The following is a 16,902-nucleotide window of genomic DNA, read 5'->3' on the forward strand; positions in this document are numbered from 1 at the left end:
TCCACACCATTCCAATGAAACTAGTCAAATTACACTTGGATAACCCAGATATACTTACGAATCAATTGATATTGAAAACTGCTTTAAAATACCTAAATACCACAAAGAACTAATCGAATCGATAAATTTAGATGTCTACAACTTGATACCCAATATCGTACAATACTCACATCAATATAAGCAAAAGATATAATCGAAAGAGAGATTAACGTTTTAACCTAGATATGCCACAGATCAATAAATATTTATAGATATATCAGACATTAGCCATATATTGATATTGAACATTTCAGTTTATCTCCCTTGAAAACACCACCTTTAGTTAACGAAATTTAAAACAAATTAAAAACGAAAATATGGACAATATGGAAACATTTTTAGGAACTGTTATAATTTAAGATTATCATCTATCGATTTGTTTATTTAAACTTCACTTATCACTAGAATTTCTAGGCACTTAGTAAATTACACAACATGACTATAAATATAGAATGAATTATATAAAGAGATATAGCTATCAACAAAATGCAGTTAGCTAAATTTTCAATCACTTCTGTGTAGTGAAATGTCCCAACTATAAGTATTTTTCTAACCATACCGTACCAAATCAAACCGAATCGAAGTGTGTAGAAGATGTCCTACCAATAACCAATCAAGTTTAATAAAAGAAAACCCTCCGTTTCAAGTTATAAACAAATGAACCAAAACCGAAACAAATTTGCTTAAATCATCTATCTAATCATTAGTGAAACATATCCCATTCAATCGCATATATTTAAAATTATATAGGTCTAAACCATTTCTAAGAGCATATAGTCGAGGACGAATTTAAAAGCATCAAGTCTAGTAACTGAGATCTGAGTTGAGAATAGCCAAAGCTGCCATTTGTTTGTCCCCAATTTTATACTGATAACTGATATCAAGCAACGCAATTCAAGCATATCCCGAAATAGTCTTCATCATCCAGTGGTTGTCTACAATAGATTTATACCTTGCGCGAAAACCCGATGAGGAAGTCGGACGGAGTAATCCGAGACGAAGCCAAACAATCAACGAAGAAATTATGAATTAAATACTATACACTTGTCAAGGAATATTGTGAGCTATATTAGCCGCTTATTTACCGTATGTACACCGTATAATTAGTCTCTTAATCTAAGCAGATTTACTTAGCTAAATTGTGTCCAACTGTAAAGGCCTGTAGAGCACAGCACTTTGTATGGTATGTCAGCCTAAAAACCCTTAGTTTAAATAATCGTACACATCAAATCAATCAGACGGAGAAAGATAGACACAAGCCCTGAGCTTGGCAATTAATCGTTTGTGTTGGAATAGAAGCTTCAAAATTAATTTAGTGGTAGCAGGCATGACTCAATTGTACCTATCTTTTGATACCGTTTATTACAAAACTAAGGACTATAATCGTATTTAAATTGTATACCTAATCGAGTGCAGCGAGACCAAAATGCACTCAGCATAATGATGAACTTTTGAAGTCGGATGAAGTCTATAACGATATCGATCACATTTCAATCTGTTCTACGAAATGTAGCTCATAGAACTTATTATACATAATACATAAATAAATGAACCATTATGCATTGAACTAAACTTATTTATAACATACGGTGACATACTCGAAACGTTTATATACAACACACATATATTTATACATAATCAGAATAATTATACATATGAGATATGCCACATACGATATCATATAACATATACATATATGAACCATTGCGAAAAGTTGATACAATAAATAAAACACACATCAATTGCGTTAAGATATGAGTTAATATAATTCAAATGATTGATGTGGGGTATATATTAGGGATATTTTTTGTTTCAAGAAAAGGTTCAAGGTAACATGTCTCACCCTTATTAAAATATTAAATCACTCTTTGGGCTATGGTGCGGGAAATATGTGATGTATTCATTAGATTTAAGGTTAGCTGAAGTTAATTATTTTCAATAATGATTTATGATTAAACAGAGCTTGATTTATTAGCTTATAATCTTATCTTACCAGAGATTTTCAATTTTGAAACATTATTTTAGAAATTTAATGACAACTAAAACTTACTTGAGACCGAAAATTAATGTTGTTCTAGCCCAGTTATAGTATCCTGGCGAGGCCCCAAATAAAGCAATCCATTTTTTCTTTATCGGTTTATTTCTCTAGACTAACCATTCAACAACATATTTCTAAGACATGTACATAGGCTAGGTGTATCTTAAAATCAATCTACATGTTGGATCGGAATCAAATCCCTCGAAGAACACAGCAAAAGAGATTGAGAGTACAGCGTTTGGCACAGATTTAGCCGGAGATTCAGTTTTGGGTCAGTGTAAGCTGCGTGCGATAGATGAAGTCAAATCAAATCAGATCAGATAGTGGCGAACATTGGTTCCTCAGTGGTGATAGTACGCATGGGGGTCGACTGGAGCGGGACCCGGAACAGGAGCCGGATAGTGGGCATAAGGACTGTGGGCCAGAGCGGGATAGGCGGCATGGAAGTGGGCGGAAGGCAGGACAGGTGCAGCCACCGGAACAGGCACTGGGGCTGGAGCAGGAGCAGGAGCGGGACCAGGGGTCCGGTGGAGGGGACCCAAGGCCAACGGATACGAGAGCAGGGGAGCCTTGGGCACAGGCGGAAGTGGTGGAGCTGGAGCCGGACCCGCGTAATGAAGGTGAGCCGGAGCCGGAGCTGGTGCGGGTGCAATGACAGGTGCCAGGTGGGCGGGTGCCTTGTAGGCCAGCGGCTCCTTGCGAACCACTGCATTAAATCCGTGATGGGGATCAGCTGTGTAGTCTACGGTGCGCTTGGTTCCATCCGGGTCCACCACTGAGTAGCTGCCCTTCACCACGTCGCCGTGACGAGTCTCGTGCTGGGACTTAAGATCCCCAGTATACCCGTCCTGAATGTCATATCCGAAGGAGTACTTCGGCTCGGGATCGTAGGGTTCGGGAGCAGCCGGCTTGGGCGCCACATAAGGGCCGGGAAGGGGGCCATGGGGTGGCGCATATCCTCCATAATGGTGCAGAGGTCCGGGACCAGCAGGACCGCCATAGTACGGTCCGGGTCCGATCACACCCGCATAGGCTATGCCGAGCACGGCGCTCAGCAGGGAAATCTATGAAAGTTTAGAAAGAAAGAATTAGGGTTAAATAAGTAATACCTTGCCATAAAGTTAAAGATTTAAACAAAACTTATAAGTTCGAAATATTTCACTTCATTTATTACCATTACGCTGGCTCAAGGTTTTATGTAATCAAAAAACCTTTCAATTATAAAATAAGTGTTTTTATTGATATATTGATTAATTCGTTTAGTTTTGATAAAATTAAAATAGAGTTACTCAAAAAATAGACAACAATTGTGACAAATTCATTCAGAAAACTTTAAAACTGGCAAATCGACTGTCGATGCTGATAAAAAACAGGGCTAAAAAAGTCAGGTTTAGTGCGTTATAAGTTTCTTAAGCAAGAAAAAGAAGACTGAAGTATTTTTTGTCCAGAAGGACAAGAAAAATGTTTGTACTCTTTAATAAAAATAACGACTCTATTGGTAGATGGGTTAGGTTTCAAGCACAAAGTTGTAAAAACACAATCGGTTGCCACTGCGATCAGTTGGTTTTTCACACCTTCAGCATAACGATGTCCTTGCACGGGTATCCTTTCCACTCGCTCACAGTTGTCACAGGCTCAGCACACACCACTTAAAAAGTGGCCGGAGTAGCGATGAATTCGACGACGATCGCGCTAGAAGAAGTAACCAAAACTGCAAGCTTTGTCTGGAAGTTCTGGCCATTTATACTGCCAACCGGCGGCAAATGTCGCCTGCTTCACATGGCGCAGCCGAAGCAATAAACTAATTTCAGATCAAGAGAGACCCGGCCAAAGTCTTCGGTTTAGGCCAGCGATCAAGCACATGGCGCAGACAACAACAGCCAGACGGAGTTGCAGGTATCTGTACTGTGGAGTGGATACACGGGGTCGGGGATGGCCTCTTGCCCACCTGGCGGCAAATCGTGTGCCTGGCTTCAACTTTGGCGCAGTTATCGTGTCGACTTAGAAAGGTTATTCTTCCGCTAAACCATTTAAAGGGACCCCAGAGCCAGCCCGCGCTTTGCCCTTTCACTTTTGCAGCGTTTACGATTCGTTTTCGATTCGCTATTCGAACTCCACTTGGACACCGACTTTTGGGCAATTATGTGAAAATTTATTTGGCCGCACACAATTGAAATGTTAAATTAACATCGGCTGGCCTAGGACCTGCTGCATTTGGTCGCCGCTTAATTAGCTGAGAGGAACAAGCAGCGCCAAGTGACTCCATATGAAATGGCAGTTGCTGCGCATGCGCAAAAGGTCATTTGGTCCACAATTGAATTAAGAGTGCCTGCAGCGGGCCCAAGCCAGGGGCTCAGGGGAGGGAGGGAAGAGGAAAAGGGGCCGAGAACAGGGGCAGACAGCCGCCACAGCCGCCTAATAAAGCGAAAGGTCAACGCGCCGCTGTCGGCACATTAGTCTGGCCCAGAGAGCAGGCCGAAAAAACACTCACAGTCTTAGCAAATAATGTCATTAATAATACCCTAAAACGATCGGCAAGACGACTCACTTTGAGCACATTATTTGGACAATACCATTTGATTGATCCTTTGTAACAATATTTTTTAAGAGATGCTTAAGTAATTTCATGGATTAAAACATGATATATAACAATTTCTTTTTAATTCTTTAGGGGTTAAAATTATTTTCTTACTTACTTTAAACTATGGTATACGATGAATTTATTTATAAAATTATAAATTGTAACTTCAATGAACTTAGTGTTCTGAATTTAACAGTTTAAAGAAGGAATTGGTTGATTTATAATATTTTTAGTCCTTGCCCCACAATGTTTATAATAAGTTTTTCAACCCAATTCGACTGTTTGAATAAATACCCTTTTCAGTTTCCCACAGCCAAGTGTCTGCGACAATTCCTCTGTTTACCGTTTTGTGTGCTTAATTTATGGCTGCAAATTTGTATCTGGCATCTGGAAAACTATTGACAGCTGCATGCATTGTTTTACCCCTGTCGTTACCATCGAGTCTGTATATGCGACAACTAAGTATAACAAAGTATCAAAGTCGTGCCAACTACAGTCAGTCGATGTCATCTGTTTCAACTATTTTTAGCCAGAAGATCAAAGCAATTGATCAACAAGAATGTCAGGCTAATGCAGCATAGTTGCAAATAAGGTTGAAAAGGAAATCAAACCACTAATTGATGAACTACAAAAGAACAGAAAAAATGCTGGCTATGGTAATTATCTATGTGGACGACCGGAAGAGTAAGCGACTCCTATATAAACACTGAAAATCTTTTACAAAGGTCCGATCATAACGGAAATAAATTGGTTCAGGAAAAAGAGAGGTGCAAGTGTGAAATTAAATATTTTATATCATGATGAAACCCTTTTGAAAATATTTGCAAATCGGTCAAAAAAATAAATTTTTCCAAATGAACCTGGAATCAATAGTGTAGGTCCTCATCTGCAAAGGACAGGCATTATTTTGGCTAAACGGCCGGTTTTGGCTTAGTAAGAACAAATAAGCCCTTATACATTTGTTTTTGATAACTAAAATCTCAAAAAAATCTACTCAAGTTTTTAGTTTTTATATCAAAACCAAGGACACTTATGGCTAAATGTTTAATGGAATACCTCATTGAATTCGTTTTAAAATGTTCAATAGGGTGGGACTTACAGCTGGAAAACGTAGTTTTTTATCAAACATAATAAAAAAGGATAAAATTGGAAAAAAATAAACTTTTCGAAATTAACGGGGGCTTGATATTTTAGGTCTTCAGCTGCACACAACAGTCATTATTTTAACCGTGCGTCTTATTTTGGATAAGCATTGACTTAATTTATAAAGCAACAAGAAAGGAAGCAAACTTGAGCAAGCCGAAGTTTATATACCCTTGCAGTTATTACAAAACGACTACATTTCGATTTATATTTATATTTTACCAAAAACAAGAAAGGAAAGCTAATACCCTGATATACCCTTGCAGAATATTCTGTAAATTATTAATTTGACACTCCTTTTTTTTAACTCGTTAAGAGGTGTTTTTATTTGATCTTAAATTGAAGCAAAAACCTTTGCGATAAATGTGACATCTCTTGGTGGTAATTGCCAAGTTACAGGGCTGACAGCTGCCAAAACATTTGGTAAAAATCTTTATAGCCCATAAGTCCCATCCAGCTGTTTTCACTTTGCGAATCATTTTGTTTAACAAAGCTCAAGAGAAATTGATTGCTATTTCTACAGTAGTTTCGTAAAGCTGCTCGTCAGTTTAGAAAGAGAGTTGGAGTTTGTCAGTCGCTGAAAACGGTTCTAGTCTAAGACAAATGGATTTTGCTCAGGTTTTGGATAAGTGTGGCAACTATGGAAGATTCCAAGTAGTGATCCTTTTGCTGTACGGCTACACAAATATTCTAGGATCTCTTCACTACTTCTCCCAGACCCTCATCACATTTACACCCGAACATTGGTGGGTGGAAAAAACTAGGTGAAGAGTTCTCGCTGAATAAGACCTGATCTTCCCAATTCCAGGTGCTACCATGTTGACCTCGAAGGTCTCAGTGTGAAGGAGCAACGCTCAATATACTCAAACGTTTCCGCTCCGTCCTGCACTCCCCTTTTGGGCGTGGTCGACGGCATGGGCGTAGTTGCAGAGGGTCGCAAATGCAGGGATTGGATTTTCCAGAGGGAAAGTGGCTACGAAAGCATTACCACTGAGGTACGATTAATCAATTAGATTTAAAACACTTATTTTCCAAATAGTATAAACATTTTACCTTATCTGACTGCAGCTCAAATGGGTCTGTGACCAATCCCATCATCCGGCAGTGGGCCAGTCCTTCTTCTTCGTGGGATCCGTGCTGGGCACCATAACCTTTGGCTATCTCTCGGATCAGATAGGTCGTCTGCCTTCCCTGCTGATGGCCACCTTGTGCGGTGCCACGGGTGACTTCATGACCTCCTTTGTGCACACCCTGCCCTGGTTCGCCTTCTCCAGATTCGTGTCGGGATTATCCACGGACACCATGTACTACCTAATGTACATATTGGGTAAGCTTGGACACTCCATGAGATGCAAAAATTAAAGCACACTTCACAGTCTTCGAGTACCTGAGCCCAAAAAGTCGAACCTTCGGTCTTAACATCATCCTGGCCGTATTCTACTGCTTCGGACTGATGACCTCGCCCTGGATAGCCATGTGGATTGGCAACTGGCGCCGCTACCTCTGGCTGGCATCTCTGCCAGCACTGGGAGTGCTCATCTATCCGCTGCTGATCTGCGAAAGTGCCCAGTGGCTGCTGACCAAGAAGAAGTACGATGAGGCGGTGGCCTGCTTGAAACGAGTGGCCAAGTTCAATGGGCGCCAGGTGGAGGAGTCTGTTTTCGATGAGTTCATCAAGCACTATCGCGAAAGGGCTCAACAAAAGCCTAATAATCAGGGGGACACTTTCCTCGCCATGTTTACAACCCCTCGACTGCGTCGTTTTACATTGACATTGCTCCTGAAGTCGTAAGTTATTTAATACCAACGTAGATAACTTAATTGGTTCCCCTTGCCTTCGTAGAGTCATCATAACCCTCTCGTGCGATGTGATAAACCGCAACATGGAGGGCCTGGGCACTTCGCCCTTTAAGCTCTTCTCCTTAACCTCGATCGCCTACTTCCCCGCGGGCGTGGCCATCCTGCTGCTGCAGAACAGGATCGGGCGCAAGGGCATGGCCTGCACCGCCCTCTTTGTGGGTGGGTTCATCACCACGACGACGGGTTTCCTGATAGCCAACCTGGATCCCTCGGAGAACGCTCTGATTTTGGCCATCATGGTGGGTCTGGGCCGCTTTGGAGCCACCGTTTCGTACGATGCGGAGATCCAATATGCGGCTGAGATCATTCCCACCAGTGTGCGGGGTCAAGCGGTGTCCAACATCCATGTGGTGGGACTGGCCTCCAGCTCACTGGCTTTCTATGTGATTTACCTGGCCCAGTACTACAAACCGCTCCCCTCGATCTTTATCAGCTGCCTGATGTTCTTCGGTGCCGGATTGTGCCTTACTCTGCCGGAGACCTTGAACAAGTAAGTTCGATTTACTAAGGTTTATTCACTTTAAAAGTTTACCCCGCTAAGCCTTCTTTACTTCTCATTGATTAATGTCCTTTCATTAGGAAGCTTCCAGAAACCTTAGCAGATGGAGAAAAGTTTGCCCTGGACGAGAGCTATCTTTACTTTCCTTGTTTTCACAAAAAAGAAGAAAAGAATAATGCTGAAAGTGTATAAATCGAAATTAAAGACTGATTAAAGTAAAACATAGAGGTACCAGAACAAGGATTTATTTGTAATCGATCATTGTACATTGCACATTGTCATCTTATAAACCAAGACTGATTAAATATATATTCGAAAGTAAAGCTACTTAAATTAATTGAAATAAATTAAACTTGGCAAGGAAAAGGGAGATAAAATAAAAACCGTTTCAAACAGATTAATAGGTTAATCCAATTGATAAAAGCTAAAACAAATGAGTCACATTTCAAAAAAGCTACAACTTTTCAAGGAAATTAAATTTTATGACTAAAATTTTACATTAACATCGGCTTGTTATTTTCAAACGATAATTTTACGTTACACACTGACATCCGAAAAAATTATAGCAAAGAGCACTGATTACATATGTTATCCAAAGTATAAGTTTTGTGATTTCAAATCACTATAATACAAAATCGTAACAAAATATGAACCAAACAGAAATCAGCCAACCTTAGCTTTTAAATAGAGCCTTAAATTTTTAGTTTTTCGAAGAATTAATTTTAAATTTATCAACAGAAAATAGTTTCAATTAAATTAAAATAAATCTATTTATAAAGACACCAAATAGTTCAGGCCTATCTGATTGCAATTTAAATACCTATGCCTGTTTTGACGTCAGATAATAAATCCGAGCTATAATAACTGTAAATAAGCAGCATTGCATGTTTGCAATCAGCGACCTCAAAAATCTATATTTATCTCCTCATCATTAGCAGTCAACAAAACAAAGGCCTAAAAATTTAAACAGTTCGTTGTCATTAATTTGGTTTGTTATTTTTTCCAGTAGTACAAGGAGTAGTGGAACATTCAAATTATAATAAAATCGCAGCTAATAAACTAAACATATATAAATATTTTCTAGGTATTTTATTTATATTTTTCTTTATATGTGAGAGTCTCTTTCTGAAAGAATAGTGCTATCATGAAGACCTATGGCACTAGCTGCCAGGGCCATCAATGCAGAACCAATAGTTTTATAATTTAAAAAATGAATTGGAAGACCAATAGTAATGAGTATCCCGCGGTTGGTACACCCACAAATAGCTTTCCTTCGTGTATTGGGCAATTTCGTTTTCATGAAAATACAAAAACAGGCAAGTCGAAAGCCCCACATCAAACTTTACTTTCGTTCCGTGCGGTTGACATCGCAATTTCGCTCGAGACGCGCCATTCGCGGTCAGTGACTACACAGAGTTCAACTGCGACAGACTGATTTAAATGCAGCCAAAATTCTGTTCTTATCGCAATTTTATGAACCATCAAGCTTTAGCACCTGGCGACAGATCTCTAAGCTAGTCTAAATCTAAATCTAAATCTCTCACTTGTTTACATTGTTAAAAAATAAATGTGATGTGAAATACATACATAGACTTCGGAGGCCTTTATCTTGATGATAAATACAATGAAAATGAAATCTGAACTCTGCTTTCATTCTACAATTCATAACAAGTGCTAGTGTGGTCGTAAAAATATAAAGAAAGAATTTATATATTTTGATTGATTGCTTATTACAATGTGCTAACACTTCGACTCCTTTCCACAATTATGTTTTGCGGGAATGTTCAAATAAAACATTTAAATTATTCTATAATTTCATTTAACGACCTACAGCAAGCCGAGGACTGGTCTGTAATAAAATTGCACAACATATGACGAAAGACCGCAGCTGTCAAACATAATCTACACAAATTATTTTTGATCGCGGTCTGGCAGGAATTACCGAGCGCACTAATTGGTTTTAAAAATTAAGCGAAATTCAACGCAGGCAATTAGACAATTCGCAGATGCAGCGGCGAAGATGAGTCGGAATCTTTTCGAGGCTCGGCTCTTCTCAATTCCCGGATAGAATCGTGAATCGTGAGTGGATGCAAGTGGAGGGTTGAGCAAAATGCTGGAAGTGGACAAGATTCTGGAGAAATGCGGCGACTTCGGCCGTCTCCAGCTGCTGATGCTGCTGCTCTTCTGTCTGATCAATGTTCTCTCGGCCCTGCACTATTACTCCCAGACCATCATAAGTTTCGTCCCCAAATACTGGTGCGTATGGGTGCGCTGTCCAACGCGTCATATACTTAACGCATTACTCATACGATCAGGTGTGCAGATGGTTTGCCCGCCAACATTGAGCCGCCGGCTGAGTCAAGTTGCCTGCCCTCAAACAGGAATATTACTAGCCCGAATACCTGCTACAGCTATGACTACGAGCTCTACATGGGCTACCAGAGCTTTCCCAGCGAGATGGACTGGGTGTGCGCCGATGCCTGGAAGCTCACCCTCGGTCAGTCCATGTTCTTTGTGGGTTCTGTGGTGGGCTCCATGCTCCTGGGCTTTCTGGCCGACGTGGTCGGTCGTCTGCCCATCCTGATCGTGGCCAACCTGATTGCCATGACCGGCAATCTGCTGACCATTTGGAGCAGCAATGTAACGCTCTTCTGTATTTTTCGCATGATTTCGGGCATTGCCACGGACAGCAACTTTGTGATGATGTATATTTTGGGTAAGCAATAGAGGGAGAAAATAGGTTGATAATAATAAAATAATATATTACTGTTCCTGGCAGTTATGGAGTACATGCGTCCATCAGTGCGCACCCTTGGTCTGAGCATCTGCATTGGATTCTTCTACTGTCTGGGCTCGATGGCGGCGCCCTGGATTGCCGTGCTCATGCAGAGCTGGCGGGGATTCCTGCTGGCCACCTCGCTGCCCCTGCTGGTGGTGCCACTTTTCTACCTATTCGTGCCGGAAAGCATTCAGTGGCTGATTGCCAAGCAAAAGTACGATCGGGCCGTGGTCTGCCTGAAGCGGGTGGCCAGGATCAATGGACGGCATGTGGAGGAGAGCGCCTTCGAGGAGTTCGTGGAGGAGTGCAAGTTCAGCCAGCAGAACCAGAAGACCTCGCCCCACCTGCTGCACCTGTTCAAGACTCCCCGCCTGCGCCGCCACACCCTGATCCTCTTCTTCAAGTCGTGAGTAGCCCGGCAACGGCTTCAGATGAGTTCCACTAATTCCCAACACCCACGCGCAGCATGGTCATCACCCTCTGCTACGATGCGGTATCACGAAACGTTCAGGGCCTTGGCATTTCGCCATTTGTGATGTTCTCGCTGAGCGCCACCGCGATTCTGCCGGCCTGCCTGCTGATCATCGCCCTCCAAGATCGCATCGGACGCAAGGCGATGGCGTCCGCCTCTCTGCTGCTGAGTGGCATTTTCATCTCGGTCACCGGGGGCATCATCTTCGCCGCCTCTGCATCGGATAAAAGTGAGTTGGTAGTGAGCGATGGCAGCTTGGTGATTGAATTCTACATGGAATTAAGTAGCCCTTCGATTATGGCTTTAATAGCTATCATAAATTATGAATAAATGAGGACAATTAATATTCCTATTCCGCGCGAGAGATGAAATAATCAGTCAACTACTTACATTAAAAATGTTAATAAACAAGAAAGGAAAGCTAAATTCGGGCAGAGCCGAATTTGAAATACCCTTGCAGAATATTCTGTAAATTATATTCTCCAAAATTATTCATATGATGCATTCTTAACACTCATAAAAATCCCAACTTCCTAACTTTAAAATCACCAAAGTTAAGGCATTTCCAATCGTTCAGTTATATGGCAACTATAGAATAAAGTCGGCCGATCCTTATGAAATTTGGTATGTCGGATTGATTGGCCAAAAATAAAACCCATAGAAAATCCCAAATTTCTAACAGACATGGCTATATCAACTCAGGAGGTGATCCTGATCAAGAATATATATACTTTATAGGGTCGGAGATGTCTCCTTCACTGCGTTGCACACTTTTGACCAAAATTATAATACCCTCTGTTATTTTTAGAAAATATTCATTAGAACTGCTTGTTTATTCCTCATATTATTCTGATAATTAATAAACATAAATAAGTTTTTACTTTCAAAATTATAAACAGAATCTCACACCCTGATGTCAATATAATAAAGTTTTAGAAATATTATTGTGATAATAGGGAGACGAATAGCAAAAACATTATTACACGATTGGTATTATAAAAGCTAAATAATATAAATTCGTAATTTTTTTATATAGCTATCCCATGTATATCAATAGAAAAGATAGTTAGACAAAAGGGTGACCTATTTTAATTTGTAACTTTTATTTAATCTATCAACTTCTTTGAACAACTATATATCTTATTTAACTGTTTTCTATTCTGCAGCCACCACATTGCTGGTAAGCCTCTCGGTGGTGGGCCGCTTCGGGGTGACCGTGGCCTACAACTCGGGGGCGCAGTATGCCACCGAGCTGATCCCCACCTGCGTGCGCGGCCAAGGAGTGGCGGCGGTTCATGTGGCCGGCTATGCCTTTACCTTCTTCAGCGCCTACATCCTGTTCACGCGGAGCATCTTCTCGCCGCTGCCCGAGATTATCCTGGGCGTGCTGTCCTTGCTGGGGGCGTGCCTCTGCCTGCTGCTGCCGGAAACCCTTCATCGCACGTTGCCCACTTCGCTGGAGGACGGCGAGAATTTCGGGAAGAACGATCGGTGGTACACCTTCAGCTTTCTGGAGAAACGCACTCAATCTGCGGCCACGCTGGCCACCCAAAACGTGAAGATGTACTCGCAATCGACGGAATCGGCCGTCTACTTTTGAGTAAATACGTGGAATATTTTTGTAGATAATGGAAGTCAGTTGGATACTATCACTGCACTCTTTGTTTCTCTGTAGACTCCACCAAATGATAAGTGTATATAATATAAGGTACGGTATCAATTACGAGTATATTTGTAGAAATACTTTACCGTTTTTGATGTACAAACGAAAAATGAACAAGTATAAAAAAGCTTATATTTTTTTAAAATTCTAAGTCAGCATTACTTAATCGTGACTTGCAACTGATAAATTTTAGCCATATTTTGAGTTCCTTAAAAGGAAACATATAATGGGACGCAGTTATATATTTTATAGGATCCTTTTAGGCATTAAAATGTTCAAAATACAATTGAATACTCTCAAGCAAATGCGTGATTTCATTTTTGAAATTGAGTGTCTTAAACTGAGTAATTCCGACGCGACTTTGTTTAATCGGATTTACTTGATTCTATTTGCAAAGCACCTTAAGTCTATTGAAATTGTAAAGCCGCCATAAAGATAATGCTGTGCGGGCGTCACATTAATAAACATCCCTGGGACTCGGAAACAACTCTACTCACGCCAAACAGAAGCCAGACGTCGGAAATTGTTCAAACGCTTTCTTTCTTTCTAATGCCCCCGTGCGAGATAAAGTTGAAGCTGATATTCCTTGTTTGCAGTGTATTAGCGAATTAAGCAAGCTTTCGGAATTGGGTATATACCAGCTGCTCGAACGCCTTTGTCGACATCAGTAGCTGGGTTGCGATCGGAGCAGATTCATGTGGCGAAATGGATCTTCAACGTGTTCTGGAGAAGTGTGGCAACTTTGGCCCCTATCAAATCCTTTTGCTGGGACTCTTTGGATACACGAACATAGTGTCCTCGCTGCACTACTTCTCGCAGACCATCATAAGTTTTACTCCATCTCACAGGTGAGCGGGGATTTCCCATCCACTTTGATAAGCAATGATGAAGTTTAAAGCAATATTAAGGAAATGTCCAATTTTTATTATGTACTTGCTAGTTAATATTTAAAAATGTTTATTGAAATATAAACAATTTTATATTATATTTATACCCTGAAAAATTCTTTGTAAAGTCTAAGTTTGAACCCAAACAAAATATTTAATTTTCCTAAAGTTATATAAATAGAAAGGTTTTTTCTTAACCGTACCGAATAAGAATGCACTCTAATTTTAAACTCTTTAGTGACTCTACAAATAAAAAGAAACACTTCATACTAAATGTAAAATACAAAACAAAATACTTGTAATAATATAAATCAAAGAAATTTGGAAATCTAAAAAAATTCCAATTTAACAAACAAAATCATTTTCTTGTAATTTATCCCTATTAAATGTTTTATATTTTAGCTGTTCTCCACCCGCGGACTACTCGCAGAATTTAACCCTACTGCAGACCTGCAATGTTATTCAGTACGATGCTGACCTGACTTCACATCGAGATTCCAAGTGCACCTCCTGGGTTTTCGAAAGGGAAAGCAACTACGAGAGCGTTACCACCGAGGTAAGTTTCCTCAGCCCAAAAGTAGAAAGCGCATTTTGTGACTAAACACTTCCGTTCGAAATATTGGGCACAGCTGAAGTGGGTCTGCGACGATGCCTACAAACTGGCGGTGGGCCAGTCCTTCTTCTTCATCGGATCCGCCCTGGGCAGTATTTTCTTCGGGTATTTGGCCGATCGCATAGGACGTCTGCCTGCCTGCGTTTTGACCACTTTGACAGGAGCCTCCGGGGACTTCTTCACTTCATTCGTGAGCAGTCTGCCTTGGTTCTCCTTCACGCGCTTTATTTCCGGTCTCTCTATGGACACCCAGTATGTCCTCATGTATATTTTGGGTAAGATAAATGGACCTACACTTTTTAAGAGCAAGTAAAGACATTAATCTTCGCAGTTTTCGAGTACTTGAGTCCACAACATCGCACTTTCGGGCTAAATATTATCTTGGGCGTATTCTACTGCTTTGGCCTGATGATCTCGCCTTGGATCGCCATTTGGTTGGGCAACTGGCGAAGTTACCTATGGGCGGCATCCCTTCCAGCCCTAGGAATGCTCATTTATCCGATGTGTCTACACGAAAGCGCCGAGTGGCTGCTGACCAAGGGAAAGTTCGACAAGGCAGTCAACAATCTGCGGAGCATTGCCAAGTTTAATGGGCGAAAGGTGGAGGACTCCGTTTTCGATGAGTTTGTCAAACACTATCGTGAAAAGTTGTACAGTTCGCAAAAGAAATCATCAGACACCTTTATGGGCATGTTGAGGACACCAAGACTGAGGAAGTTTACCATTATTTTGTTAATAAAATCGTAAGTCTGTTTACAAATATATACTTTTTAGTTTCTTAATTCTTTTTCTCATCCCTCAGAATGATCATTACTATCGCCTTCGACACCCTGAGTCGCAATGTAGAAGGCGTGGGCATATCCCCCTTTAAGCTCTTCTCCTACTCGGGTTTCTGCTACCTGCCCGCTGGCCTCATGATTATCCTGTTCCAGAACAAAATCGGGCGAAAGGGCATGGCCTGTGCCTCGCTCTTTGTGGGTGCCGTCATCACGGCGACCACTGGCTATCTGGTGGCCACTCTATATCCCGAGGAACACTCGGTTCTCCTGGGGATCATGGTGAGCCTGGCAAGATTCGGAGCGGTGGTGGCCTACGATGCCGAGGCCCAGTACGCGGCGGAGATCATTCCCACCAGTGTGCGAGGACGAGGCGTGGCCAACATCCATGTGGTGGGCAACGCCTTCGCCTTCTTCAGCCCCTACGTCATCTACTTAGGGACTTTCTACAAGCCGCTGCCATCTCTATTGATCAGCTTCGTTTTGCTAATCGGGGCTTGTTTGTGCCTTACTCTTCCAGAGACTTTGCACAAGTGAGTATTCGTTAGTTAATATTGCATAGATTCCTTTGTAAACCAATTTTATCCCGCAGACAACTCCCACAGACTCTGGAGGAGGGCGAGATATTTGCCAAGGGCGAGAAATGGTATTTCTTTCCGTGCTTTTCGCGCAGAATGCAGTCGAATAAATCTGATCCTCACTTGGAGTTTGGCAATGAAAATACAAAGTAGTTATAATAAATGTATAAAATATTTAATAAACGTGTTAGCTTTGTTCAAATGAACGAAAATTAAACCGAAACATGTTTACTGGTTTCTTAATTTTTATGGGCGGCAGTAGACAGACGCTTTTAAGACTTTAATTACTGGTTTTATGGTTTCGGCTAATACTAAAAGTACCCGATTTCATCATATAGTGATCGCGTTTCTAGAAGTGAGGTCCGCTTAATCTCATTCTCAGACATCCATTCTACTCACGGTCTTGTTAGAACTTAAGTAACACCTTTCTAGCGAATGATTTATATAGATCACGCCATTGGTTTTGGAACCTTAACTAAATAAATACAAAAAGTGTACAGACTTTGCAAACAAATTGTAATTTTTGTTTACATAATAAAAGTCTACCATTTGTCACCATGTGATTCTTTTTTAACCTTAAAGTCATTTTTTTTAATTTTTTAACAACATGACCAAGTGCAACTTTTTTCCAAATATTTTAATATAGTTTTTAAGAGTTATTACATAGAAGTTCAGTCTGCCTAAATGTTGTGTAAAGAAATATATGTGAAATTAGGTAGTACATTTTTCCATGTTCTTAAAACGTCGTGCAGAAACATTTTCAAAAATGTTCATCAATTGATTATCCGTATAATAAGCAAGTAATGGTGAAATATGTATCTCGCTTTAATAGTATTTAAAATTCTAATTGCATGCCTAGAACACAAAATGTCTTTGTAAAACGAACGCGCCATTGTTTGGAAAGATTTACCTTTTTCTATTTGCCAGACAGTTCCATAAAATCCCCCATTATGATAAGACAGGGTTTATTTATG

At 40.7% G+C, this 16,902-nt stretch overlaps 4 protein-coding genes across 5 annotated transcripts; 3 read left to right on the plus strand and 1 right to left on the minus strand.

Annotated features, from left to right (window-relative positions):
- Nucleotides 1-2,418: 2,418 nt before the first annotated feature.
- LOC108045993 (larval cuticle protein A1A) lies at nt 2,419-3,759 on the minus strand. The gene is made up of 2 exons (XM_017125526.2): nt 3,652-3,759; nt 2,419-3,141 (listed from the first exon to the last, which is right to left on the minus strand). Exons 1-2 carry the CDS (start codon nt 3,658-3,660, stop codon nt 2,419-2,421), a joined length of 732 nt encoding a protein of 243 aa, XP_016981015.1. The 5' UTR covers nt 3,661-3,759.
- Nucleotides 3,760-6,404: 2,645 nt separating this feature from the next.
- Nucleotides 6,405-8,417, plus strand: LOC108045994 (organic cation transporter-like protein). Its single transcript, XM_017125527.1, has 6 exons — nt 6,405-6,547; nt 6,610-6,796; nt 6,870-7,128; nt 7,178-7,589; nt 7,645-8,151; nt 8,241-8,417. The coding sequence occupies exons 1-6, from the start codon at nt 6,405-6,407 to the stop codon at nt 8,350-8,352; spliced, it is 1,620 nt and encodes a 539-aa protein (XP_016981016.1). The 3' UTR covers nt 8,353-8,417.
- A 1,116-nt stretch (nt 8,418-9,533) lies between these two features.
- On the plus strand, nt 9,534-13,373 carry LOC108045992 (organic cation transporter protein). Of its 2 annotated transcripts, XM_017125525.2 has the most exons (6): nt 9,534-9,558; nt 9,994-10,416; nt 10,476-10,876; nt 10,940-11,345; nt 11,405-11,640; nt 12,578-13,373. In XM_017125525.2, exons 2-6 carry the CDS (start codon nt 10,271-10,273, stop codon nt 13,009-13,011), a joined length of 1,623 nt encoding a protein of 540 aa, XP_016981014.1. In that variant the 5' UTR covers nt 9,534-9,558; nt 9,994-10,270; the 3' UTR covers nt 13,012-13,373. The 2 variants fall into 2 exon arrangements, with proteins under 2 accessions (XP_016981014.1, XP_016981013.1); XM_017125524.2 differs by having other exon boundaries at nt 9,540-10,416.
- A 350-nt stretch (nt 13,374-13,723) lies between these two features.
- On the plus strand, nt 13,724-16,155 carry LOC108045991 (organic cation transporter protein-like). The gene is made up of 6 exons (XM_017125523.2): nt 13,724-13,922; nt 14,364-14,517; nt 14,591-14,849; nt 14,906-15,317; nt 15,377-15,883; nt 15,943-16,155. Exons 1-6 carry the CDS (start codon nt 13,780-13,782, stop codon nt 16,079-16,081), a joined length of 1,614 nt encoding a protein of 537 aa, XP_016981012.2. The 5' UTR covers nt 13,724-13,779; the 3' UTR covers nt 16,082-16,155.
- The last annotated feature ends 747 nt before the right edge of the window (nt 16,156-16,902 follow it).

This window comes from Drosophila rhopaloa, unplaced genomic scaffold (assembly GCF_018152115.1).
Source record: "Drosophila rhopaloa isolate 14029-0021.01 unplaced genomic scaffold, ASM1815211v1 contig_155, whole genome shotgun sequence".
Lineage (NCBI taxonomy): Eukaryota > Metazoa > Arthropoda > Insecta > Diptera > Drosophilidae > Drosophila > Drosophila rhopaloa.

What these genes read in the sequence shown, in the direction of transcription:
- LOC108045994 (XM_017125527.1), top strand. Translation starts at nt 6,405, where the DNA reads ATGGATTTTGCTCAGGTTTTGGATAAGTGTGGCAACTATGGAAGATTC. An exon ending in ACGAAAGCATTACCACTGAG is followed by an intron (nt 6,797 to 6,869) that starts GTACGATTAATC and finishes ATCTGACTGCAG; the next exon opens with CTCAAATGGGTCTGTGACCA. An exon ending in CTACCTAATGTACATATTGG is followed by an intron (nt 7,129 to 7,177) that starts GTAAGCTTGGAC and finishes CACACTTCACAG; the next exon opens with TCTTCGAGTACCTGAGCCCA.
- LOC108045992 (XM_017125525.2), top strand. Translation starts at nt 10,271, where the DNA reads ATGCTGGAAGTGGACAAGATTCTGGAGAAATGCGGCGACTTCGGCCGT. An exon ending in TGTGATGATGTATATTTTGG is followed by an intron (nt 10,877 to 10,939) that starts GTAAGCAATAGA and finishes TGTTCCTGGCAG; the next exon opens with TTATGGAGTACATGCGTCCA. An exon ending in CTGATCCTCTTCTTCAAGTC is followed by an intron (nt 11,346 to 11,404) that starts GTGAGTAGCCCG and finishes ACCCACGCGCAG; the next exon opens with CATGGTCATCACCCTCTGCT.
- LOC108045991 (XM_017125523.2), top strand. Translation starts at nt 13,780, where the DNA reads ATGGATCTTCAACGTGTTCTGGAGAAGTGTGGCAACTTTGGCCCCTAT. An exon ending in ACGAGAGCGTTACCACCGAG is followed by an intron (nt 14,518 to 14,590) that starts GTAAGTTTCCTC and finishes TATTGGGCACAG; the next exon opens with CTGAAGTGGGTCTGCGACGA. An exon ending in ATTATTTTGTTAATAAAATC is followed by an intron (nt 15,318 to 15,376) that starts GTAAGTCTGTTT and finishes CTCATCCCTCAG; the next exon opens with AATGATCATTACTATCGCCT.